This window comes from Orycteropus afer, unplaced genomic scaffold (assembly GCF_000298275.1).
Source record: "Orycteropus afer afer isolate SDZICR_OR568_19922 unplaced genomic scaffold, OryAfe1.0 scaffold00019, whole genome shotgun sequence".
Lineage (NCBI taxonomy): Eukaryota > Metazoa > Chordata > Mammalia > Tubulidentata > Orycteropodidae > Orycteropus > Orycteropus afer.
Window position 1 is genome coordinate 2356960 of NW_006921606.1, and position 27091 is coordinate 2384050.

Here is a 27091-nt window from a genome sequence, read left to right on the forward strand (position 1 = left end):
TATTTTCTGTTTCATTGATTTCTGCTCGAATCTTGATTATTTCCTTCCTTCTGGTGACTGTGGGCTTTTCTTGCTGTTCTTTCTCTAATTGTTGGAGGCCACTCAGAAGCTTTTAAGACCCCAGTTGCTACTCACCAAAGCAAGTTGTGGAACAAGATTTTTATATACTATGTTGTGCCAACTGAGCTTGAAGTCCCCCAAGACTATGGTCCTGAGTTGGCAGGCCTGGTGATTCTCTCTCTCAAGGTGTTTGGTTGTCTCTGAAGGGTTACTCCAACTCTGTCTTCTGTTGCTTCTATAATGTATGTGGCTAATTTTGTAGCACAAGTACAAATGAAAGATTATCTTCAGCTAAATCTATCCTTGGTCTAGGGTATTTTCCTGTTCACTGACCTGCATCTGATCTTCTCACCTGTATATACATTTATCTGTAGCCTGGTGTTTGGTGTTAGTGGTAATGCAGTATTGTGCATATACTGATACTTGCCTCTCTTGTCTATACCTTATGTGCACGTTTTCAGTGTCCTTCCTTTCCCCAGTGTCATCATGTCATTCACAGACTCTCCATGCTGTTCCTCCCCTCACCCAAATCAACATGTGACCCCCAACTAGTCCAAAATTTTCTCTCCCCTTCCTCCCATCTCCAGTAACCTACAAAGTGAGTTTCCTTGCCTAAGTAAACCTTTCCTTCACTTTTTACAATAATGGGTTCATATAATATTTGTCCTTCTGTGGTTGACTTATTTCATTCAGCATAATGTCCTCCAAATTCATCCACGTTGTAAGATGATTCATGTATTCTTCATTATTCTTTAATATAGCATAGTATTCCATTGTGTGAATGTACCATAGTTTAGTTATCCATTCATCTGTTGATAGTCATTTAGGTTGTTGCCATCTCTTTGCTATAGTGGATTGTGCTACAGTGAGCATGGGTGTGCCTATGTCTATTCGTGTTCTGTCTCTCACCTCTTTAGGATATATTTCTGGCAATGGAATTGCTGGATCAAATGGTATTTCTATTATCAGTTTTTTAAGGAAATTCCATGCCACTTTCCACAATGGTTGTAACAATTTGCCGTCCCACCAGCAGCGTATGAGAGTTCCAATCTCTCTACAACCTCACCAGCATTTGTTATTTTCTGTCTTGTTGAAATATCCTATTGTTGCTGGGGTGAAATGATATCTCATTGTTGTTTTAATTTGTATTTCTCTAATGGTTAATGATCATGAGAATTTCCTCATGTGTTTGTTGGCTGCCAGTACATCATCTTTAGTGAAGAGTCTGTTTGTGTCTGTTGCACAATTTTGAACTGGATATTGGTTTGTCATTTTCTTTCACAGTGGTCTTTCCCTGGTTTTGGTATCAGTGTTATGCTTCCTTCATAAAATAAATTTGAGAGTATTCCATCTTTTTCTATGTTCTGGAATAGTTTGAATAGTATAGGTGTCAACTCTTCCCTGAATGTTTGGTAAAATTCTCCAGTGAAACCATCAGGGCCAGGACTTTTTCTTGTGAGGAGTTTTTTTTATGACCTGCTCAATTTCTTCTTTTGTTATGGGTCTGTTCAAGTATTCTGTCTCCAACTGGGATGGTAAATCGGTTCAAGTACAGTTCTTCATAATATTCTGTTACATTATTTCAGTTGGTTCTGTTGTGATGTCACCCTTTTCATTTATTATTCATGTTATTTGCACTTTCTCATTCATTTCCTTTGTTAAATTTACCAGTGGTTTGTCAATTTTGTTAATCTTTTCAAAGAACCAGCTTCTTGTTTTGTTGATTTTCTCTATTATTTTTTTGTTTTCTGTTTTGTTCATTTTTGCTCTGATCTTTAGTATTTCCTTACTTCTGGATGCTGTAGCTTTCTTTTGTTGTTCTTTTTCTAATTGTTGGAGTTGTTGAGTTAGACTATTGATTTGCTTTCTTTCCTCTTTTTTATGTGTGTATTTATTGCTATAAATTGACATCTGAGTACTGCTTTTGCTGTGTCCCAAAGGTTTTGGTAAGTTGTATCTTCATTCTCATTTGTTTCTAGGAATTTTTTTATTTCACACTTTATTTCTTTTGCTACCGAGTAGTTTTTCAGCAGGTATTATTCAATTTCCACATATTTGATATTTTTTCCTTGTTCTTTCTATTATTGGTTTCTAATTTTATAGCATTATGTTCTGAAAAGATGCTTTGTAATATTTCAGTGTTTTTTAATTTATTGAGGCTTGTTTTGTGTCCTAAAATATGGTATATTCTGGAGAATGATCCATGTGCACTGGAGAAGAAGAATGTGTATTATGTTTTTGTTGGGTGGAGTGCTCTGTATATGTCTATGAGGTCAAGTCGGTTGATTCTATTGTTGAGTTCTTCTTTATCTTTGTTGAGTTTTTTTCTAGTTGTTCTTTCCCTCCTTGAAAGTGTTGTGTTAAAGTCTCCTACTGTTGTTGTAGAGTTGTCTATTTTTCCTTTCAATTCACTTAATATTTGCATTACATATTTTGGAGCACTTTCATTGGGTGCATAGATATTAATTATGGTGATGTCTTCTTGGTGAATTGATCCTTTTAGAATTGTGTAATGTCCTTCTTTGTCCTTTATGCTGTTTTTCACCTTGAATTCTGTTTTACCAGAAATTAATATTGCCACTTCTGGTCTTTTTTGGTTGCCATTAGCTTGGTATATTTTTTTCTACCCCTTAATTTTTAATTTGTTTTTATTTTTGTGTCTAAAGTGGGTCTCTTGTAGGCAGCATATCAATGAGTCTTTTTTTCTTATCCAGTCTGCCACCCTCTTTCTCTTGACTGGTGCATTTCGTCCATTCACAATGAGTGTAATTAGTGATAGGTGTGAATTGATTGCTGTCATTCTATTGTGTTTTTTGTTGTGTTGTTGGTGATTTCCTTGGTCCAAATATTTTTCTGTGCTGAATTCATTTTGTTATCAAGTGTTTCTTCTCTTTTCTTCATTATTGTTGGTTTTGTGCTTACTAATCCCATGTGTTTTTCTTCTTTCTGAATTTGCTTAGGGGGATTGCAAATTTTTTTGTGGTTACCCTGAAGTAAATTTTTATCTCTTTAAGTTTGGAACAGTCATTCCTATAAAGACATTGTCTGTCTCCATTTGAAAGTTTTGTAATTAGAACTTTATTTCCTCTATTTGCTTTGTTGCTGGTGTCATCTGCAGATTTACTCCCTTATTCTCTGTGTACATTATTTTATGAGCTTATTTTGAGCATCTGTTTCTGGTTTGGTTTCTCAGTGGTGATGTCATGTGTCCTGATTTTAATTTGTTGTTCTGTGTTGTGGGTTCTCTATTGGAAGGACTCCTTTTAGCATTTCTTGTAGGGTTGGTCTGGTTTTCACAAATTCCCTTAATTTCTGTTTGTCTGAGAATGTCTTGATTTCACCCTCATATTTGAGGGACAGTTTTGGCTGGATATATAATTCTTAGTTGGAAGTTCTTTTCCTTCAATGTTTTATATATGCCATCCTATTGCCTTCTTGTCTGCATGGTTTCTGCTGAGAAATCAGAACTTAGTCTTATTGGTTGTCCATTGTAGGTAATATTTTGTTTTTACTGAGCTGCTTCCAATATCATTTCTTTGTCTTTGGTTTTGGAGAGTTAGATTATGATATGTCTTGGTGACTTTCTCTTGGGATCTATCCTGTATGGGCTTTGTTGAGCTTCTTGGACTTTTCTTGGATCTTTTCTTCCTTCATGATATAGGGAAAATTTTCTATTAGCAAGTCTTCCACAATTTCACAATTTTCTCAGGTGTTTTTTTGTTTGTTTGTTTGTTTGTTTTGTTTGTTTGTTTGTTTGTTTGTTCCTCCTCTTGTTCTGGTATTCCAATGAGGCATATGTTGTTTCTTTTCATGTCATCCCATATAACTCTTAGATTCTCTTCATTTCTCTTAAATCTTTGTTCTGATTTTTCTTCATACAGGCAGGCATCACAGGATTGTCTTTTAGTTGGGAAATGCATTCTTCAGCCAGTTCTAGTGTACTCTTTTGTCCTTCCACTGTGTTGTCTAATTCTGTAATTTTAGTGTTCATTTTCTGGATTTCTAATTGCTGTTTTTGTATGAGTTCTAATTGTGTATTTATCTTGTTATTTATCTTTTGTTCTTGAATGGTTTTCCCAAATTCTTCCAGGGTACTGGATGTGTTCTCCTTGATTCTGTTTGTGGTTTCCTTGAGCTCTTAGAGAGTCCTATATATATATACCTTCTGAATTCCTTCTCAGATCATTCTATAGCTTGTTCTTATTCCATGATAGATAATTCTTTAGCTTGGACGTTTGTTTCTACTGTCTTGTCCTGTTTTTTTTGTTTTTGTTTTTGTTTTTTATTTGATGTTGTCTGTTGTTTCCCAGATATTTTGAAGCTGTTGTCTTTAATTGTTAGTTATGTATTGATTTGTTTCACCTTGATTTTGTGTATTACTATGTCTGAAAGTGTGGAGCAGGTTTACTTTTTTGGTTATTAGCTCGGCTGTACTGGCTTGCTTTCCACCTCTCTCTGTCTTGGTGGAATCACTAGTGAGGATGTGGGTACAGGTCTCTGTTCATCATGAATGGGATTTGGAGTTGGGATGACCAGGTATTGTCCACTGTCTGTCATTGATTCTGTGGTGCAGGGGTTATTGGTGATACCTTTTGGGTGAGGTGTTCAACTCCTGTTGCCTGGTGGCAGTTTAATGTGTTCCTTCTATTGGATGAGGCAGGGGGGAAGAGGAAAAAAAGAAAAAAGTCATCAATAGCAAGTCCCCATTTTCTGTGTTTGGGCAAGATAGTTCAGTCAGCACTGCCAGCAGAGGCAGTGTAGTTTGTGTCTTCCTGAGCCATCTACTAATGATTATGTCCTATGGTCAAAGACTGACAGTTCAAAATCAACAGAGACTTCAGTGGGTAGAGGGCCACTACTTTCAGCTTGGATCAAGAAGCTACAAAAAGACAGTACCCCAGTCAACTCTATGCTAACAAGGGATTGTGAAAGGGTTGAATCCCAGACCACTGCTGTGCACTTGCTGTGGGGCTCTGCCTAATTGGAGGGAGTTTCTCCATTTCCCCCACTCCTTTCTGGACTCCAAGGCAGCCCAAACCAAGGGGGATCTTGAGCTGTTTCCCAGTAAGGTTATCTGCTCACTCAGTTCCCAGGGTCACCACAAAAACTCCCAGTGTGGGTATTCTGACTCCCCAATGCCTCTGTGGGTTCTATGATGTTTTGTGTTTTTTTTACTCCTTCCCTCTACCAACTTTTTTTGTATTTCTAATGAGTCCTCTCCTTCTCCATCTCTTCATCTCTGCTGGCTGGGCAGGTTCATTTGTTTTTCCCAGTTGTTTAATCTGCTCTTTTTCTCTGCCATCACTAAATCTGATACTTTATCTTCTCCTTGGTTGCTCATAGCTCCAGTATCATTATTTCTATCTGTTTTACCTAGTTACTCAGAAATTAAGTTGGTAGAGGGGACAAATGTGTGGGTTATAGGTACAATGCCATCTTCCCACCTCCTGGGATAATGGTTTTTATTGGAATATTTTTAAATTCTAGCTTAGCCCATTGAATGCAGTCAAGTATATACTATTTGTTCCTCCAAGTTACTATGTAGAAACCTAGAAACCACTTTATTAAAAATTATGTTGTGAACAGTCTCATCATGGAGAAGAGCCAGTGCCATGGAAAAGAAGTTGGGCCTGCGTTTTAAGAGGGAAAGGTAGGCTAAAGCAGTGCATCTCACCCTGTGATGTGTGCAGGAATCACCAGCGCTCTTGTAAAAATGCAGATCTCAATTCAGCAAGTCTGGTGGGGCCTGAGACTCTGTATTTCTGAGGCTCCCAGAGATGCAGGTGCTACTAGTCCAATAGCACCCTTTGCATAGGGAGGCACTAGAGGACTTCAGCCCACCTCCCTCCTCCTCACCTTCCAGGCTCCCTTTACCTCAGTGCTGCTGGGAATGAGATGCACCAATAGAAAGTATTGTTTTGGAGGAAGGAGAGAAGCAAGAAAACTTGCTGGGCATCTGCTCTTATTCCTCATGTTTCCAGAATATCACCTCATTCAATCTTCACAGCAAACCACGAAGTAGATATTATCATTATGCATTCTTTACAAATAAGGCAAATAAATACCTGGCCTGGGAAGAACTGTGTCATTGCCTAAGTGAGGTTGCCCATATCTTACCCCTTTCTTCCCCACCAGGGAACTTGGGGAGAAAAGGGTACACACACCTGGAATCTGGAGAAGGAACAGAAGTAAGCCCCCAAAATTACTCACCAAACCTGCTGTCATTTCAACTTGTTAGCTGGACAAGGAAGGATTAGGAGTGAAAGGATGAACTGGTTAGGAAGGAGTCTCCAGAAAGGAAAAGAGCAGGAAGAAGCAGGAGTAACCATAGAGTTGGCAGTGGTGGCTGGCTGTGAGGTAGAAAGCCTGGCCAACCAGGATGCTGCCTCCTGCTATGATCCTCAACCCCAGCTTGGAAACTGAAGGGGTCAGGCAGGGATGACCAGTGGTTTCAACTCATTAGAGTCCACTTCCCAGGGAACTCCTCTCTCCTTCTGTGGGAGAGGTGAGGTCGGATGCTCAGTTAAGAGTGGTGTCATGAGATAAATGGCTCTTGGTAGTAACCACACAGGCAAAAGCAATAGGTCCCAGCAAGGACAAGCTTCCAGAGAGGTGAACAAAATCTGAAAACAGCAGTAGCCCAAATCCACCAAAAGCTTTCTTCTGTAGCCTAGTATCCTCTTAATTATGACTTCAAATCATCACTGTCATGTTAAAGCAATTAGAGACCAGCTGCAGTGCTGCCTCCTGGCCACCCTTCTCTTTTGGGGGGATAAATACAGGAAGTTTTCACAGGGCAGCAGTTGTTAGAGACATGATTTAACTACATCCACAGCAGCCCTGGTGTGTGGTGAGGAAGCACCCTGGGTGTGTGTTCACCTCCACATAAGGGAGGCTTGTTGACCCCCAGCCTGCAGCACAGACATCTGTCCCTCAATGTAGGAATCTGGGTCTAACAGATGCACTCAGAGAGCTTGGTTAATAGGTTTAGTGGAAAAGCCATTTAGAATGTTTGCATCAAACACAGCATAATCTCAGGAAGTGAAGAAATAATATTTACGCTTGTGTGCCAGATGTTGCTCTGATACTTTACATGCACTAGCTCATTTTGTCCTCAAAACACCATCTGATGTAGGAACCACTGACCCTGTGAACAGGTGAGAAGGAAATGGAGGCCCAGTGAGGCTAAGTGGCCTGCCCAGGGTCACACAGCTAGGAAGTAGCAGAGCCTGAGCCCCAGCATGAGTGGCCCAGCTCCAGAGTCCATAATCATGAGTTGTACACATGTCATGTCTTAGGGCTCTCTAGAGAAAAAGAACCAGTGAGATAGACAGGCAGTAGTCCCCTCTTATCCATGGAGGATATGTTCCAAGATGCCCAGTGGATGCCTGAAACCATATATATACCAAATCCTATATATACTATGTGTTTTTCCTATACATACATACCTATGGTAAAGTTTAATTTATAAATTAAGCATAGTAAGAGATGAACAACAATAACTGATGATAAAATAGAAAAGTTATTAAGTAAAATAAGGGTTATTGAACACAAGTACTATGATATCGCAACAGTTGATTTGACAACCAAGATGGCTACTGTGGTGGTTAAGTCTGTGTGTCAACCACTTGGTTAAGTGGCTGGGCAGCTGGATGTAGTATTCCCCATGATGAGACTGGTAATCAACTCCATGGTGGCATCTACTGAGAGCAGCTGAGTAGCTGCTTCCTGTATATAAGAAACAACTTTGGGAATGGTCTCTAGCTTATGGCATGCTTGGACTCTGCATGTAGCCATGTCATTGTTCAGCAGCCTGCCATGCTCTCCCAACCCTGGGACTTACAATGGACTTGAATTAATGGCCTGCCGGGTGGTTTGGTAACATCGAGACTATGCCATTTTATTTGTCAACCTTGGGCTTGTTAGCCTCAGCAGCCAGTAGCTGCCTGAGTGAAGAGATGCCTCTAGCTTCAGTGGGCTGGGAGCAAGAGGCAGAGCTGAAGCCCAAGGTCAAAGGGCTTTCACACAGCCCCTAGGACCAGGCACTTTGAACTCAGGCTTAAAGCTTCCAAACTGTAAGAAAATAAACTCCTGTTTGTTCAAGCCATCCCATCTGTGGTATATTCCTGTCAGAGCAGTACCAGGTAACCAGAATAAGTACTAAGTGACTAACAGGCCACATATACAGCATAGATACACTGGAAAAAGGAATTATTCATGTTCCAGGACAGAGTAGAATGGTGCAAGATCTCATTGCAATACTCAGAACAGTCCACAATTTAAAAGTTATTAATTATTTCTGGAAAAATTTTTATTTAATATTTTCAGATAGCAGGCGACTGCACGTCACTCAACTGTAGATAAAGGGGTACTAGTGTATACAGAGAGAGAGAGAGAAAGAAAGATTTGCTTCAAGGAATTGCCTTATATGATTGTGAGGGGCCAGCAAGTCCAAGGTGTATAGTCTGGAGGCAGAGCTTACCTTAGAGAAACTCTCTTTTCAACTCATTGCTTGATGATTATGGTATATTACATTATGGAGGTCATTACATGTAAGGTAATCACACTGCATTACCTTAGGTTACATTGTGGAATAGCAACCAGACTAATGTTTGGCCAAACAACTGGGAATCATAGCTTAGTCAGATTGGCACATAAAATTGACCATTATACACTGTCTCACTGGAACAAGGAGAGTGCAGGCACCCAGTGAGGTTTTTAGTAGGAAAACAGGGTCTGGTTGGTCTAAGAAGTGGACTATATTTGAAGTGCCTTGTGAAGCCACAGAAGATTTCAAGCCACAATAGGAGCAGATATGGGTTTTAGAATCAGCTTTACTGCCCCCGCCCCACTCACATTGCAAGGAGTTTGACCAACTACAAAGTTAGAGGGAGCCATGTCCACACAAGATTTACTCACTGCTAACACCAACCACAAATTCAGGGGTTTCCCAAAACCACTTGGCAGTTCAGTGATTCACCAAAAGGACTCACGAAATTCACTTGAAGCTGTTCTACTCACAGTTAGGGTTTATTACATGGAAAGGATACAGATTAAAATCAGCCATGGGAAGCAGAGCATAGGGAAGAAACAAGAAAAGGACTGCACACATCCTGTCCCCATGGAGTCAGGACATGTTACTTTCCTGCGATCAGTGTGTGACAGTGTGCACAAAGTATTGCTAATTGCTAACCAGGGAAGCTCCCCCAAGCCTCAGTATCCAGAGTCTTTATTAGGGCTTTATCATGTTAAACTCAGACTCACTGCCATCAAGTTGATTCCAACTCACAGTGACCCCTCCTTGGGTTTCTGAGGCGGTATCTCTATGGAAGTAGATTGCCCAGTCTTTCTTCTGACTATCATATCAGGCTCCAGCCCCTCTGGGCATGACCCAGAGCCCAACCCTAAATCACATTGTTTGCCTTTCTGGCAAGGCCAGTCCCTACCCTAAGGTGTGCCCAGCTCCCATCTTAAATCATTTTGTTAGCCAGGACAAAGATCAAACGTCTTTTGAGGCAAAATTAAATCCTTTATTACACAATTATAAATGCAAAAATTTCACAGAGTGCTCAGACAAGGGTGAATTGGGTTCTCTAGACAAGCAAAACCAATGAGACAGAGAGAGAGAGTTAGATGATAAGTGATAGATAGATAAAGAGAGACAGACAGACAGAATATAAATACATATAGAGAGATTTACTTCAAGGAAATGACTCATACAATTGTAGGGCTAGCCAGTCTCAAATCTGTATGTCAGGTAGCAGGCTGAAGGCTCTTGCTGGCTCATGGGATTGCAGGGGCTAGCAAATCCAAAATCTGCAGTCCCTTGGACTAATTTTTCCATGTATCTTTGGTTTTCTTCATTCTTCTTTGTCTGGATGAGGAGAGACCCATGGTTGCATCTATATGGCCACTTGCAAGCTTTTAAGACCCTAGTCACTACTCACCAAAGTAGGATGTAGAACAATGTTTTTGTGTAGTATGCTATGCCAATTGAGCTTGACGTTGCCTGCAACCATGGTTCCGAGCCTATAGGTCCAACTACTCACTCCCTCAGGGTACCTGACTGTGGCCAAGAAGCCACCACAACCTTGCCCCTTATCAGCTCTATTTTACACCTAGACATTCTTACAGCACATACAAATGTGCTTGTAGAAACATTGTCTGCCAACCCTACATGTAGTCATGGACACACTCCACCCTGCTTAGACATACTTGATCATTCATGTTGCTGTAGGTATTTTTATAGTCACCAATTTTGTCAAATTTTCTAGTGTTTTAGCTACAATATTGTAATAATTTGTATTTTTGAACCTAAATCAGTTTTGTGTTTTTTTTTTAGCGTGAAGTTTTTTTAGAGTGACAGCAGGTCAGAGATTTCTGCTGGCCTACATCAGTGGCATCACTAAGAGGTGTTGGGGTAAGACCACACACCAGGTGACACTGTCAGACGGTAACACCAAAATGACTGTCTATAAAATTTATTAATTTTTATAAAAATATCCCTGTAGTTAGCTATAACAACAAAAATATTTTTCATAAGCCCAGCTTACATGTATCAATATACCTACAAGGCTAAAACACTATGCTAATTTACTCCTTTAACCTTCTAATGTGCTCCAGTTAGAGATGTTATTATTTCCCAATTACTATGATGCTTCAGATCACGTAGTTTCTCTGCACATGCTACAAACACACACTTGTCTTTGTTGTCGTAGGTTTTCTTTTGTTTGTTTTTAATTTTTATTGTGATTAGGGTGAATATTTACAGAGCAAATTCATTTTCTATACAGCAGTTCATATACATTTGTTTCATGATATTGACTGCAATTCCCCACAGTGTAATAGCTCTCTTCCCACTTCCTCCCTGTAGTTACCTCTTCCCTGTCTCCTTCCCTCCCATGCACTTCTGCCCTCCCAAGCTATCTCCCTGTGCAAACACTGCCTTTCTGTTCTCCCACTATTGATTGTTTCAAGAAGTGCATCTACCTGATGTAAATATTCACCCCATATATGCCTGTCTATTGTTTGGCTAGAAGCCACAAGAGTGAGTTAAGTTCTAGACCTGAAGGGTAACTAGGGGCCATAGTCTCAGGGGTCTTCCCAGGCTCTATCAGACCAGCAAACTTGGTCTTTTTTTTTTTTTTTTTTAATGATTCTAAGTTTTGTTCCACTTTGTTCTTCCACTGTATCCAGGATCTCCTGCACTGATTCCTCTCCAAATGGTTGACAGTAGTAGCTGGGCACCATCTAGTTCTTCTGGTCTCATGGTTATATAGGCTAAGGGTCAACATGGTCTACTAGTCCCTTGGACTAATTTTTCCATGCATCTTTGGTTTTCTTCATTCTTCTTTGCTCTGGATGAGGAGAGACCCATCATTGCATCTATATGGCCGCTTGCAAGCTTTTAAGACCCTAGTCACCACTCACCACACAGTAGGATGTAGAACAATGTTTTTGTGTAGTATGCTATGCCAATTGAGCTTGCAACCATGCAACCATGGTCCCAAGCCTGTAGGTCCAACTACTCACTCCCTCAGGGTACCTGGCTGTGGCCAAGAAGCCACCACAACCTTGCCCCTTATCAGCTCTATTTTACACCCAGACATTCTTATAGCACATACAAATGTACTTGTAGAAACATTGTCTGCCAATCCTACACATAGTCATGGACACACTCTGCCCTGCCTAGACATACTTGATCATTCATGTTGCTGTAGGTGTTTTTATAGTCACCAATTTTGTCAAATTTTCTAGTGTTTTAGCTACAATATTGTGATAATTTGTATTTTTTAACCTAAATCAGTTTGTTTTTTTTTTTAGAGTGAAGTAGTAATTTAAGGAAAAGAAGGAGAAAACTCTAAAAAGGCTTCTATTTATTTACTAATAATGTCGTAGCTAATAATGTAATTCAATGTGGAAAGATTTCACAAAGCAATTTTTGTGTTAGTATTCATATAATTGAAGAAATATTACATTTAAGCAACTTGCAACTGTATTTATCAAATATTGTATGATTAAAATTGACAATAAACATTACTAAGGATTCTGTATGGTCTGATACAGGAGGAGATCCATAGTGGGGAGGGTGACACCATAAGTTACTGCACTGGGTGACATTAATCCTAGTGACATTATTGGCTTACATCCCAGGAACCAGAGGTCAGGTGATACAAAGTGTGTAGGGTCGAGAGCAAGAGTGAGAGCAAGCTTTGCCAGGACATCCCCCAAGGAAATTCTTCTTTCAAATGACTGATTAATTACATCAGGTCACATCATAGAAGGTGATTACATTACATTACATTTACACATTACATTACAGCAACCAGTCCAGTGTCTTCCAAACCATAGAGTAACCAAGTTGACACATAAAATTAACAATCACACTGGGCCAGCATGACACTGGTGGCCACTCATATATGCTCAAGTTCCCCTTCTCAGGGTTGGGGCTTGAGTTTGGGAAACATCAGTGAAGGGAAGCCATTACAAACCAGGAGAGAACACAGGGTATGAGCTCTTGAACTGAGACAAGGACCACAGTGCTTTAGGGGGAGCTTTGGGATTAACAGCCTAATGGTGGTGACCATGGTCCTCATATGCCCCCTGCAGTGGGCCTCCAGCTGCCTTCAGTACACCCTCTCTACTTTCATTAGCTCTTAAGTGACACAAATAGTTGGGCTTCAGGAACTTCATGCCCTCTTATGAAAGGCTTTTAAGGGCAACCATAATTTCCTTTGGATTTTGGGATGGATTTGGGAAATTGCCTTGTTTTCTTTCCAACAGCCTTGCAAGAGGCAGCTGCATTCCACACTGTGAGCCAGGCACCTACTTTGACTCAGAGCTGATCCGATGCAGGGAGTGCCACCCCACCTGCCAGACTTGTGTCGGTGAGTCCACCGCCTGCCAGGACCCTTGACCCCTACACTGAACAGTCGTACCCTGAGCAACAGGGGTCTGTCAGCAAATCATCTTGAAACTGAGACAATCCTGGGATGTTGTGACCTTGCACATTTATTGCAACATTAAAGCCCAAAGTTCCACTTTCAACAAACATGTCAGGCTTCCCAAGTATTAGAAACCTACCAAGCAATGAATAGTTTCAGTCTGAAAAGGGAATGCTAACTGCATTCCCTACCTTGCCCAGAGCTCAGCTCTTGCTGCAGAATGGTCTGACTGTGCATACACTGTAAAGATACAGAGATTCAGACAGAGGCAGGGGAGGTGTGAGGGACAGAACCTCCAATTTGTTTTTGTTTCTTTCCTTCTATTTCATGAAACTACATACAACAAAACACACCAGTTCAAAAGTTTCTATATGCATTGATTCAATACCTTAATTACATTCTTCAAGTTGTGCAGTCACTCTGATTATCCTTTTCCAAATGATTCTACCACCATTAATGTAAACGCAATGCCCCCTAAGCAAAAACTCTCCTTTTTTCCCTCCCCACCATATCTAGTGTGTTGTTGTTAGGTGCCATTTGAGTCAGCTCCAACTCATAGAGACCCTATGTACAACAAAACGAAACACTGCCCATCCTCACAGTCCTTGCCATACTTGAACCCATCATTGCAGCCATTGTGTCAATCCATCTAATTGAGAGCCTTCCCATTTTTTGCTGATCCTCCACCTTACCAAGCATGAACTCCTTCTCCAGAAAATGGTCCCTTCTGGCAACACAACCAAAGTAGGTGAGACATAGTCTGGCCATTCTCATTTCCAAGGAGCATTCCAGCTGCACTTTTTCCAGGACAGATTTGTTCTTTCTTCTGGCTGTCCATGGTACCTTCGGCATTCTTCACCAACACCTCAACTCAAAAGCATCAACTCTTCTTCAGTCTTCTTTATTCACTGTCCAGCTCTCACATGCATATGGAGGCAACTGAAAATACCATGACTTGGATTGGGGGCACCTTAATCTTCAAAGTGAGATCTTTGCTTTTCAGCACTTTAAAGAGATCTTTTGCAGTAGATTTGCCCAGTGCAATATGTTGTCTGATTTCTTGACTGCTGCTTCCATGGATGTTGATTGTGGATCCAAGTAATATGAAATCTTTGACAACTTCAATCATTTCTCCATTTCTGCATAATCAACTCCATGGTGGAATCTACTATGAGCTATTTATTGGTCCAGTTGTGAGGATTTTCATGGTGCTGCTTATTGGTCCAGTTGTGAGGATTTTCATTTTCTTATTGCTGAGGTGCAATCCATACTGCAGACTGCAGTCTTTAATCTTCATCAGTAAGTGCTTCAAGTCATCTTCCCTCTCAGCAAGCAAGGTTGTGTAGTCTGCATATCACAAGTTGTTAATTAGTCTTCCTCCAATCCTGATGCCACATTCTTCTTCATGTAGTCTAGCTTCTCAGAGTACCTGCTCAGCATACAGATTGAATAAGTATAGTAAAAGGATATGTGGTAGTTCAGTTTGTGTGTCAACTTGGCTGGGCCTGGTTGAATGGCTGGGCAGCTGGATGTAGTAGTATTCCCCATGATGAGACTGATAATCAACTCCATGGTGGAATCTACTATGAGCAGCCGAGTAGCTGCCTTAGGGCATGTGGTCTGCTTCCCATATATAAGGAGAATCCTTGGGGAATGGTCTCTAGCATCTGGCACACTTGGACCCTGCATGTAGCCATGTCATTGTTCAGCAGCCTGCCATGCTCTGCGGACCTTGAGACTTACAATGGACTTAAATTAATGGCCTGCCATGTGTTTTGGTAACATCGGGACTGTGCCATTTTATTTGTCAACCTTGGGCTTGTAAGCCTCAGCAGCCAGGGCTACCTGAGTGAAGAGCTGCTTCTGGCTTCAGTGGGCCAGGAGCAAGAGGCAGAGCTGAAGCCCAAGGTCAAGGGCCTTTCACACAGCCTATAGAGCCTGGCACTTTGAACTTGGATATCTAGCCTCCTGAACTGTTAAAGAGAATAAACTCCTGTTTGTGAAGGCCATCCCATTTGTGGTATATTCTTGTCAGAGCAGCACTAGGTAACCAGAACAGAATTTAGTAACAAGAGAGTGGGGTGCTGCTCTAACAGATACCTAAAATGTGGAAACAGGAGTGGAGTGCATCCTTGCTTGACCCGAGACCCTGGCAGAGAGACCCCAGCATACAGCATGAGAGACAGCAGAAGCAGAGTCAAGAGACTGGCAGAGAGATGTCAGCAGAGAGACCAGCATGAAAAACAGCAGTAGCAGAGTCCAGATACCACCATTAAATAGTCAACAGGCTTACCAGCCCATGGAGGAGAAAGCCAGGTGCCACTGGGTAGGCGGATATCCTGGTGGAGTGGGTTGCCTTCCGGCATTAACTGATGAAGAGACCGGCATGAAATGGAGTAGCAGGTTGGCTGGCAAACGGAGCAAGAAAGCCAAGAGCTTTTGGGGCAGGAAATTTTCCAGCAGAGTGGGTTGCCTTTGGCAGTAATTGCCAGAAACAGAGAAACCAAGGAAATGGAAGCAGAGCTGCCTCAGCCTAAAAGGGTAGAACCATGGCCTTTGGGGGTGGAACCACCACAGCCCCCTAGGTTTTAAAGAGCCAGGCCTTCACCAACTTGGTTCTGGAGTGTGGGGCTGCTCGTTCATGTGAGCCAATGGGATGGAGCCATACCTCAGTCCAAGAGTGAGGGGGTGGGGCTGCCATGCCCAACAGAGAGAGGAAGGGGCCCACAAGGCCAAGGGGGTGAGGTTGCTCCTTAAAGGAACTAGGGGACTGGAGCCACCCAGTGAGAGAGATCTGTACAGATGCCACCCAATGAAGTACAGATGTTAGGTTGACAAGGAGTGGAATTGTGGTAGTTCAGTTTTTGTGCCAACTTGACTGGGCCTGGTTGAATGGCTGGGCAGCTGGATGTAGTATTCCCCATGATGAGACTGGTTATCAACTCCATGGTGGAATCTACTGTGAGCAGCTGATTAGCTGCCTTAGGGAATGTGGTCTGCCTCCCATATATAAGGAAAATCCTTGGGGAATGGTCTGTAGCATCTGGCACACTTGGACCCTGCATCTAGCCATGCCGTTGTTCAGCAGCCTGCCATGCTCTGCTGACCTTGGGACTTACAATGGACTTGAATTAATGGCCTACCGTGTGGTTTGGTAACATCAGGACTGTGCCATTTTATTTGTTGACCTTAGGCTTGTTACCCTCAGCAACCAGGGCTGCCTGAGTGAAGAGATGCCTCTGGCTTCAGTGGGCCAGCAGCAAGAGGCAGAGCTAAAGCCCAAGGTCGAGGGGCTTTCACATAGCCCATAGAGCCTGGCACTTGAACTTGGACATCTAACCTCCTGAACTGTGAGAGAATAAACTCCTGTTTGTTAAGGTCATCCCATTTGTAGTATATATTCTCGTCAGAGCAGTACTAGATAAACCGAACAGGATACAACTCTGATGCACACCTTTCCTAAATTAAAACCATGTTACCTCTACCAAAAAAACCAAACTCACTGCTGTCGAGTTGGATCCAACTCATAGCAACCCCTCCTTGAGTTTCCAAAGCGGGCTGGTGGGTTTGAACCACCAGCGTTCTGGTTAGCAGTCAGTATCTTAGGCACTACACTACCAGAGCTCCTATGTTACCCCTAGTAACCACTAATAGTTTTTGGTTTCTGTGTTTTACTTTTTTCAGATAAGTGAGATCATAAATATTTGTCATTTTGCAACTGACTTGAAAGCCTTAATTTTTAAAACATAGCCTTTGTTCTTTTTACTTGTCTTTGCTTATTTTAAGGAGCTCTGGTGGTGTAGTGCCTTTGACTGCTAACCAAAAATTTGACACTTCAAGCCCACCAGCCACTCCTCGGAAGGAAGATTGGGCAGTCTACTTCCGTAGAGATTTATGGCCTCAGAAACCCAAAGGGGCTCACTATTAGTCAGAATTGACTCGATGGCAGTGAGTTTGGTTTGGTTTTTTGGTTTTGCTTATTGTGAACACATTAAACAAAGAGGAAGAAACACCAATCAACAGTTTCACATATAGTATGCTTTCCCACAGACTCTACCCCCAGGTACCTTTGTTATACAGAGCAGTGGAGAAGCCATTCTTTAGGTTCCATTCTGCAGTTATATATACAAGGAAATTGAAGTGCAGTGTGAGTTTGTGAGCCCAGAAGTGTTTCAGGTTATGTCTTCTCTTGACCCTCCTTCCTGCCTCTCACACTTTGGTCCCTATCCTAATGATTTAAGAAATAAGTCTGGTGAATCACAGTTGACAGTTGCCACAGTTCTTCAGAAGTGCCCTGACCTCCTGGTGAGCCCCAAGTGCTATCAGTTGTGCCTCCAAGAGTGGACATGCCAGAGAACTGCAGCCTCCTAGCCCAACTGGTGCTGGAGCCAAGGTGGGCATCCTGCAGCCCGTGGGAGACCCAACTTCAGTGACCTCCTGGGACATTAAGTTGGTGCTGAGTGTGTGGAAGGGCTCTTACTACTGGCAGATCAGTGGGTTTTCCTAGCAGTTTATCCTTGTATTTATCTCCTGGGGCTGCTGTTACCAAATGCCACAGACTTGATGACTTTAAACACAGGAATGTATTGTCTTACAGTTCTGGGGGGTAGAAGTTCAAATCAATGACAGCAAGGCCCTGCTCCCTCTGAAAGCTTCCTCTAGGGGAAGAGTCTGTCATCTTTTACAGCTTCTGGTAGCCCCAGCTGTTCTTTGGCTTGTGGCAACATCACTCCAATTTCTGCCTCTGTCATCATATGGCCTCTTTTTCTCTTTTTTTCAAAGTAAGAGTGAAGTGTTTATTCTCAAGGCTGGCGGTTCAAACCCACCAGCCACTCCTCGGAAGGAAGGTTGGGCAATCTACTTCCATAGTGATACTGCCTCGGAAACCCAAGGAGGGGTCGCTATGAGTTAGATCCGACTTGACGGCAATGGGTTTTATGCACTATAATAGAAATAACCTTACCAGTGTGTCACACAGCCTGCCTGTCTCCTTTTAATCTTGTACCTTCCTCTGACCCCCCAGAGGGCATCCAAATCAATGTGTATAAAAGAAAACTGGGGAGCTTGATCTCTGCCATGCTCAGGCCTGGTCTTTGAGGCCTGTTTCTTTTCTTTTCTTCTTCTTGTGTGTGTGTGTGTGTGTGTGATTTGGGTGAAAGTTTACAGAGCAAATTCATTGTCCATACAGCAGTTCATACACATTTTGTTTGGTGACACCGATTGCAATCCCCACAATGTAACAAGTCTCTCCCCACTTCCTGCCTGTGATTGCCTTTTCCCTGTGTCCTTCTTTCCTGTGCATTCCTGCCCTCTGAGCTATCTCCCTGTGCAAATACAGCCCTTCTGATCTCCCATGGTTGATTGTTCTAAGGAGTGTACCTACCTGGTGTAAATGTTCACCTTATACAATCACATGGCCATCTTGCCTCTGTCTATCTCTATGTCTCTTCTCTTTTTAAAGGACACCGCTTATAGGATTAGAACGCACCCTAGGAGAGCTCTGGTGGCATACTGCTTAAGGCATTTGACTGCTAACCAGAAGGCTAGCAGTTCAAACCCACCAGCCACTCCTTGGAAGGAAGATTCGGCAATCTACTTCCATAGAAATACCACCTCAGAAACCCAAGAAGAGGTCACTATGAGTCAATAGCAATGAGTTTGTTTTGTTTTGGTTTAATTTGGTTTGGTTTGGTTTACTCCAATAGACCTCATCTTTACTTAACTGATAACATCTTCAAAGATCCTACTTGCAAACAAGGTCTTAACCAAAACCAAACTAAACTCACTGCCTATAGAGTGGAATCCAACTCATAGCGACCCCTCCTTGGATTTCCGAGGAGGTATCACTTCAGAAATAGGCACTACGCCACCAGAACACCTAAACAAGGTCTTAGAGGTTAGGATTTCAGTATATCTTTTGGAGGGTACATTCAGTTCATAACAACGTCCTTGCCTTTTTGTCAAACTCTGGTGGCATAGTGCAATAAAAAAAAACCAAAACCAAACCCATTGCTGTAGAGTCATATCCTACTTATAGCGACCCCTCCTTGAGTTGCCGAGGCAGTATCACTATGGAAGTAGATTGCCCAACCTTCCTTCTGAGGAGTGGCTGGTGGGTTTGAACCGCCAGCCTTCTGGTTAGCAGTCAAATGCCTTAGGCACTATGCTACCAGATCTCCTTCTATAGCAATACCATCTCAGAAACACAAGGAGGGGTTGCTATGAGCCGAATTGACTCGATGTCAGTGAGTTTGGTTTTTTTGTATCTTTTTCATTTCTTGTTTCTTTGACCCTTTGTTTAGCCCTGGTTGGTTAAGGAGTATTGCTGACACAGCTTGTTTAAATGTCATAGCCGCTTAAATCCATACAATTTGGCATGCAGCTTTGAGTTCAATATTTCAATTTACTTTTCTTTCTTCACGTCCCCAGTTGCCTGATGGCAGCTTGCTTTAGAGTCACTTCAAGGTTTTCTCACCTCACCCCAGGGAAGTCTCTGCCCCTTCAGGCCCTTCATTCAGCCATGTGCAGGTAAACTACTCTCTAGGGGTCCCACCTCCCTACACCTTCCTACCCTGGATTTTGTGCTGAGCTCCTAGACTGCGAGCATCCACCCTCAGGAAGCCATAGGGGAGAGGGACACACCCCCCTTCTCAGCCTGAGTCGTCTTTCTCCTAGAGGCGTCTTGCGCCCATGTCAGCTGTTCTACACCCCCACCCAGGCATGTCCCCAGCTCTCCCAAATGGCCTCCCTCAGCTCCTGGCCTTCTGGGGCCACCTATGCCTCTTGCCTTCCACAGGCCTGCCTGAATGCCTGCTGTGCCACACTCCTGGGGCAGAGTAGCCCCTGCAAGCAACACCCAGTCCAGATATTCTAGGCCTCCAGCCTCCATGCAGAACACCATTCAGGGTGACCACCATCCACCCAGTAACCTGAAAAGCTCCTGCCTCTGTCTCCTCTCTTAAACTTTCCCAAGCTCAAGCTCAGAGCTCTTTCTCTAGACTTGGAGAAAGATGGAAGGGACACGCTGCCTCTTCACACCCTCTTTCAAATCTCCTCTCCTACACCTGACCCTTGCCACTTAGAGCTAAAAGCCAAGAGTTCAGCCTCTATGTTACTTCTTCAAGCAATGAGCACTCCCCTGGCTGCTGAATTGAGGTAAGGCAAAGCCCTGGGCCGACACTGCCCACCCATCCACCTCTCCAGCTTACTAAGCTGCATCATCACTGGGAGGCTGGTTGGCAGGATCCCAGGCCTCAAACATGCGATTCACACTTTCCTGCCTTCTCTGATTTAGAGCCTTAACTCCCACAGGTGAGAGACCTACCACCACAGGCTTTTCTGGGGTTCCAAGTTCTCTTGTGGGGGATGGCATCTGGAGTGGCTGGGGCTCTGTTCAGCTTTCCTTCCCATCAAAGGGTCCCTTGGATCAGAGCAATGAAGCCTTCTCAGCCTCTCCCTGCTGCAGAGTAGCCACCCATGGGGCTGTCAGGCCACAGTTCAGGCTCCCCACGGGGCCCAGTGCCCAGTTCTCTGGGGGGCAGGCCCTTTTCCCTAACGGAATCTATTGCCTCCTACCAGAGCATGGGGCTGGCAAAAGTGAAGCCCTCCCCAGGTGCTATCTTTGTATTACTCCATGAGTCCCTACACTTCCTCCATCACCACTGTGTACATGGGGACACTGAGGCCCAGAGAGACTGTGTACCCCAGGACACTCAGCTGCACCTCTGCCTGGCCTAAGAGAGTATCTCTCTTCTATCTGGTGGGATTTATCTAACCTCAGGAAGATGGAGAAACATGCATAGAAATAATGGAAAAGCTCTCAGCACAGTATTTTGTGTCTACTAAGCACAGTTGCTGGGCCAAAATTGTGGGTGTGCACCTGATGCAGCAGCCCAGGGAACCACACTCTTCTTGAGTGACCCACCTACTATCTTGAAATCCCTAGCAATTTTACCTTTGTGTTTGTGTTTTGTGAGTGAAGTCTAATGGGACAACAGAGCACACACCTCTGCTCACAGTTGTCCCCCATCCCATCGCCGCCTCAACTCAAGACTGGTTCTGGGCTGCCCATCCCCTCTGTACAGCACATCCCTGTTCCCACTCAGTGCACACTGCTGCCTGGTAGTATCTTGGGGTAAAGTGCAGTAAGGTGGTGGCTGTCCCCACTCAGGCTAGCAGTCACACAGTACATTTAGAGGGTGGCACTATGGGGTCCAGCTCTCAGCCATCCTCAATCCAGGTCCCTAGTGCATCCTGGCATGGGGGTGTAACCCCTTGGGGGGTTGCCCATCTGTCCTGAGTTGGTGTGGCAGACCTATGGGAAAGGGAGATGACTGGTTGAACTCATCTGTCCCCATGAGGTGAGGGGACCTGGCAGCAATGGGTCACACACACACACACAGAGGTATGGGCATGAAGAGTCTCAGGGCAGTGCCTCCAGACACCTGTGAGGGTCTGCACTGCCCTGTGAGTATCCCCAGGCCTGAGGAGGCTTTAGGGAATTAATTAGCATTATGATCATTACAACAGTAATTATTAGACTATAATAGTTAGCATTGATAGCAAATAAAAAACACCATGATTGGTCAAGAGGGAGATTATGGAAGAAGGGAAGATATTTTACATTTTGGTATCTTTACCTTTACATTTTTCCTGCTTTTTGAGCAAGGGGCTCTGCATTTTATTTCACCCTAGGCCTGCAGATTCCACAGCAGCAGGTCCTGTGTAAGAGTCATCTACTATGGAATTAAGTGTTATATCCATAGTTGCTTTTACAGCACCTGTAAAGATGTATGACTTTGTAGAATCTTTAAGAGAATGACCAAGTTATAAAATTTGTAGTTTTTATTAGCTGTGAAAATAGTTTGTGTAGAAAATTTGTGCTTAATTGATTTGAAAGTTTCACAAATTGAGTATTAAAAAACAAATAAGAATGAGTGTCCTTTCCCACTGCAGGAGCCCTGAAGCATTAGAGCTGCCTCACTGAGGAAAGACCATAGGGGTGGCAGGGTTTCAGTAGGTAAGGCAGGTAGGAGAGAAATAGCCCAGCCTGTAGGCACCATGTCATCCAGAGTGAGGCCTAGCTGAATACCTTTGACTGTGTTTGGCCTCCAAACCCTCCCTGGAGATAAATGATGGGAGAAGGAGGGACTAGCTAAAACACAAGAGGAGAAAGGTTGCCCTGAGAAGAGAGCAGCCTTCAAGCTAGAAAGAGCAAACTGTCCTCATGAAGGCAACTCTTCAGCACACCACAGATAAAAAGGAGGCCTCCAGCATGGAGACTGGGGCTAGCACACAGCAGCACAGACACTCTGCTGGTGGCCGGGTGGTATGACACCCACTTTTAGGGCTCCTGACCAGCCTGTCCTTGCTCCACCTCAGCCTCTCACAGTCCTGTGCCCTTCTGGGTATCACTTTTCATGATTATCAAAGGAGAAGTTTACCTAGATGAGCTCAACAAATCCTTTGAGGCCATAAAGCTATGATTTTAAGATGTGTAATCAGCCACCAGAGCAGAGAACCTGCAGCTGGTGGCTGCCCTGGGCCCCACAAGGTTTTGGAACGTCTACAAAGGGTCTCCCCTTGACAGAACAGGGAGGGTCCATTTTAGTCAGAAGTTATTTCAGAAGGAGGGCCAAATATCACTCCATTTGCTGGCAGGCCTCAGTCTAAGACCACTGTCATAGATTGAATTGTGTCCTCCCAAAATGTATGTCAGCTTGGATGGGCCATGATTCTCAGTGGTTTGGCAGTTATATAATGACACGCTGTAGCAGTTATGTAATGATGTAATCATTTCCCATGATGTGATCTGATGATACCAGCCCTCTTCTGATACAAGCAGATCAGGGTGGGATGCAGCACCCTTACTCAGGTCACAACCCTCATCAATGTAAGGGAAGTTTCCCTGGGGTGTGGCCTGCATCACCTTTTATCTTATAAGAGACACAAGAGAGAGAAAGAGGGACCTACTGACACCAGGAATGAAAACCCAGGAGGGCAGCATATCCTTTGGACATGGGGTCCTTATGCTGAGAAACTCCTAGAACTGGCACCCTGAATTGAGACTTCTAACCTTCTAAATGGAAAGAATAGATTTATTTTTGTTAAAGCCATTCATTTGTGGTATTTCTGTCATAGCAGCACTAGATAACTAAGACATCCACAGTCAAATCATAGAGGAAAAATAAAGTTTACCCAGGGATCATGTGATCATAGAGCGTTGGAGATTACTTCTTCCCCATGTTCAAATCAATGCTGTCACCCGGCAACTGGACTGTCACTCATTTTCACATCCATACCAGGTGCTCCTTGGGGACATCTGTCAGTGTGGGTGCTCAGCAAGGGACAACTGGATGGAGAAATGGATTAAGAGATAGCTGGTGGATGGATGAGGAGATGATGGATGGATGGCCGGATGGATAGTGTGGTTTCTTTATTCTAGTACAATATCTGACCCAGGGTAATTAGTCCTCCTCTGGTACACGGCTCAGCTACACATTTTCCTTCATAACTCTTGATCTTTTGTTCAGAGCTTTTGTCTCTTCAGGTAAAACTCTCCCCCTAAGCCATTAGTCATTCCATTCTGTTATTAAAGATACCCTGATCGTCCACACCAAACACTTGTCAACACTGTTTCCAAAATCTCTTTTTTCCCTTTCCCCACATCATTTTACACAATGCTCCATCCAGCTGAAACAGAATGTAGGCCACAGATGCAATTTTGAATCTCCTAAAAGCCATATTTCAAAAAGTAAAACAAACAGACCAAAAAAAAGGTGAAATTAATCTTAACATGCTTTATACCCAATGTATCTACAATATTAGCACTTCAACATGTAATCAGCATTAAAAAATGAATGAGTTATTTTACATCCTGTCTCTATTCTAAGTCTTTGAAATCCAATGTATGTGTGTAATTTATAACATATCTTGATTTTGTCCAGCCACATTTCAAGTGTTCAGTAGCCAGATGTGCCAGCTAGTGGCTCTGGTACTGGATGGTGCAGCTCTAACAGAAGCAGGGCCTATCCCTGTTGGGAAAGGAAGTGTTTGGAACCAGCAGGGTACAAGCAGGGTGGAGATATGTTGAGGTGGTCTCATGCCACCAAGGGTACAGCCCTTCCAGTCTCCCCATCTATGAAATGGGAACAGTGACACTCACCTCCTAGGAGCCATGTGAGGATGAGGCCAGTGCAGGCTTTTGGGGGCCACTTGGGAAACCCTTGCAAAGGTGGTGGCTGTGGGCATCAGGACAGTACTTTGGAGCTCACCAAGCACTGCAACAGGCCTGGGATGCAGTGACCAGCAGGGCAGTCCTTGACATTCAACTTCTTTTCCTGTACTTACAGGGCCCGGCAAAGAAGAATGCATTCACTGTGCAAAAACTTTCCACTTCCACGACTGGAAGTGCGTGCCAGCCTGTGCTGAGGGATTCTACCCAGAGCAGATGCCTGGCCTGCCCCACAAAGTGTGTCGAAGGTATGCCTCCTTTCAGATGGTCTCCTGACTCAGCTGAGATGATGGGGCAGGGCAGTCATAGTGCCCAGCCAAGTAGCAACATCTCCCTTGGGCTGGGGGCAGGGAGTTGGTGGGGAGGACAGGAGCCTAGTCTACAGAGGATGGGGACACTTGCAATTGGTGATTTGGCCAAGGTCACATGTGAGTTGGTGACTTTGATTCCTTTGTTCCTTTAATAAACATTGTTGCATACCTACTGTGTGTCAGGTCAGGGGCCAATTCGACAGATGGGCCTACTTCTGCCAAACTAGGTATGTGTTCACTATATTGGTCATTAGGAAGCTGTATTTTGGACTATTCTTAAAAATTTTTCCATTAGATACTTTAAAAAATAAGTTCCTGACAATTTCCTCTAAAAAGCCATTTCCTATCCAGGTGGTGAGCATAAATTTAATCCTGTCATACTCCTATTTCTTTTATCCATGTGTCTGCATAGCCCACCATGTCTGTTGGATGCCTTTGAGCTAAGCAGTGTTCCCTTTTACTGCTGGACATGGCAGTTAATGAAGAAACCATATGCTTTGGTCTTCTCTTATCATCCTGAATGTTGCCTTACATCAAAACATAATAAACCTAGGTTCCAGAAACACTGCAGGGCAGCCTGTCTTATTCAGGATGAGAGCAACATACAGGCGTATGAAGCTGGTAATAGTGATGATGAAGATAGACTGTGAGAGAGTGGAGGGAGAGAACCTTCTATCTGAAACAGACTCAAAACAAGGGAGTCTTCTGGGGCTCATGTCAGAGAAAGGTGCAGAGAGCAATCCCATCTTCCAGTTCATGGCTGAGGACGTCTCTTAGCACTGGTAGATCTCTGACCTACAATGGTGTCTGCTTCCCAAAGCTGTGTTTGGAGAATTGCTCTAGATTGTAACCTATTCCCTTAAAAAAAAAAAAAAAAAAAAAAAAAAAAAACTACAGTCAGCCAATATTACATTACATCAATTACATTTAATTACTCATGTAATTAAACTGCAGACGGGTCCAGGGGATGGAGGTCAGGTACCTGTGAAAGGGAAACCCTTCCTCGATTGGATTTGAGATCAGAAACTTGCTACCTTCACCCAGCCCTGCCAAGTCTTGCTCAGAGCCCTCTGCACCATTCTCAGAAGCAACCCTTTCATTTTACACAGGTTCACAGGTCATTAAACCCAGTACAGTAGCCCAGAGAGAACTTGGTTAAATAGTGATAATTGTGTTCATTTTTCAAGTACCCTGATCCCAGAGGATGGTGGTTATCTCAATAAGTACAGCAACCAGACACCCTGGGGAAGCAGGATGCAGGGGCAGGCCTCCCTGTCAAGGATCCCTTGGGTATGTCTGGTCCCGACTTCCACCTTAAGGAGGTGTTCAGCCTTGGAGTGGAGGTCAGTGCTGGACTGAAATGACACATCTTGGAGAAAATACACCAGACAAAGATCCTGCACAGAGCCATGGAGATGATGAACTTCAGAAAGTGTCCATCTTTGAGCATATCCCCTTGGCTCTGATGACACCTCAGGTTGCTCCTGAAGGAACTTGGCCTGGGCCACCTGGTTTCTGCCTGCAAAGACTCTCTCAGCTTGGCAACACCAGCTTCTACAGAGTATCAGCCTACAGTGCTGATTTGCATTATGGTATTCTTGCTAATGGCCCTCAACAGGAGATAGCTCCCAGCAAGCAAGTGGCCAGATGGGAGCTAGAGGTGGACAAACCAGACCAGGACCTAGCCTGGCTTGGTGTGGTGGGGAGGAAAGCACCAGAGTGGTAAAATGTGTTCCTGTTATGTTCAGGTCTAAACTGAGGAAAATCCATGGTAGGTGTCTCAAAAGAAGTACTAGACCTCCACCCCTGGACTTAGAAGCGTAGCAAGAGAGAGCAAGGCCCTCTCTGGAGAAAGAGAACTGCTCTGTGGGGCATTCACCCTCCCCACAGCCTTCCCTGCACCTGCCCCTGCTCCTACTGGATGCTGGATGAGCCAGAGTTCAGAGCCCACCTGCCACTTGAAGCTACAACCCAGGGAAGTGTGGCAGGAGAGCTCCTGGGAGATGGTGACTTGTCTCTGGTTTCAGGTGTCTGACCCTTACCTGGAACAGCCTAGCAGAAAGAGGTGCAGAGGGAGAGGTGCAGTGGGCAGATCTGCCCTTCCAGAATTTAGCTGGGAAGAATCACCATGGTGTTTTGGGGGTAAATTCAGTGCCATAGAACACAGCTGAACCCTGCCCTAGAGGACCACATACAAGGCAGCACCAATAGAAAGAAGACAAGAGTGTCTTCCAGAGAAACAGGGGAGCTAGGATGATCAGGGCAGCATCACCCTTTCAGACAGCAGCCTGGTGCTAGATTCCTCCCCTGAGCCTCAGACTCTCCAAGCCTTGTAACACCTTGGCCTGGGCCCATAAAACCCCAACCAGGGAATCCAGCTGATCCTGCAGAACTGGGAGCTACAGTGGGTATGATTTTAAGCCACTACATGTATTGTTGTTGTTGTTGTTATGTGCCGTCGAGTCGGACCTGACTCATAGCGACCCCTCCTTGGGTTTCCGAGGCAGTATCACTAAGGAAGTAGATTGCCCCATCTTCCTTCC

At 43.8% G+C, this 27091-nt stretch overlaps 1 protein-coding gene across 1 annotated transcript in view; it reads left to right on the plus strand.

Moving 5' to 3' along the window:
- PCSK6 (proprotein convertase subtilisin/kexin type 6) overlaps positions 1-27091 on the plus strand; it is a 404303-nt gene that overhangs the window by 370577 nt on the left and 6635 nt on the right. Inside the window, exons 19-20 of the mRNA XM_007959931.2 lie at positions 12844-12947; positions 24356-24485. Coding sequence (XP_007958122.1) covers positions 12844-12947; positions 24356-24485 — 234 coding nt within the window. The remainder of the gene's footprint in view (positions 1-12843; positions 12948-24355; positions 24486-27091) is intronic.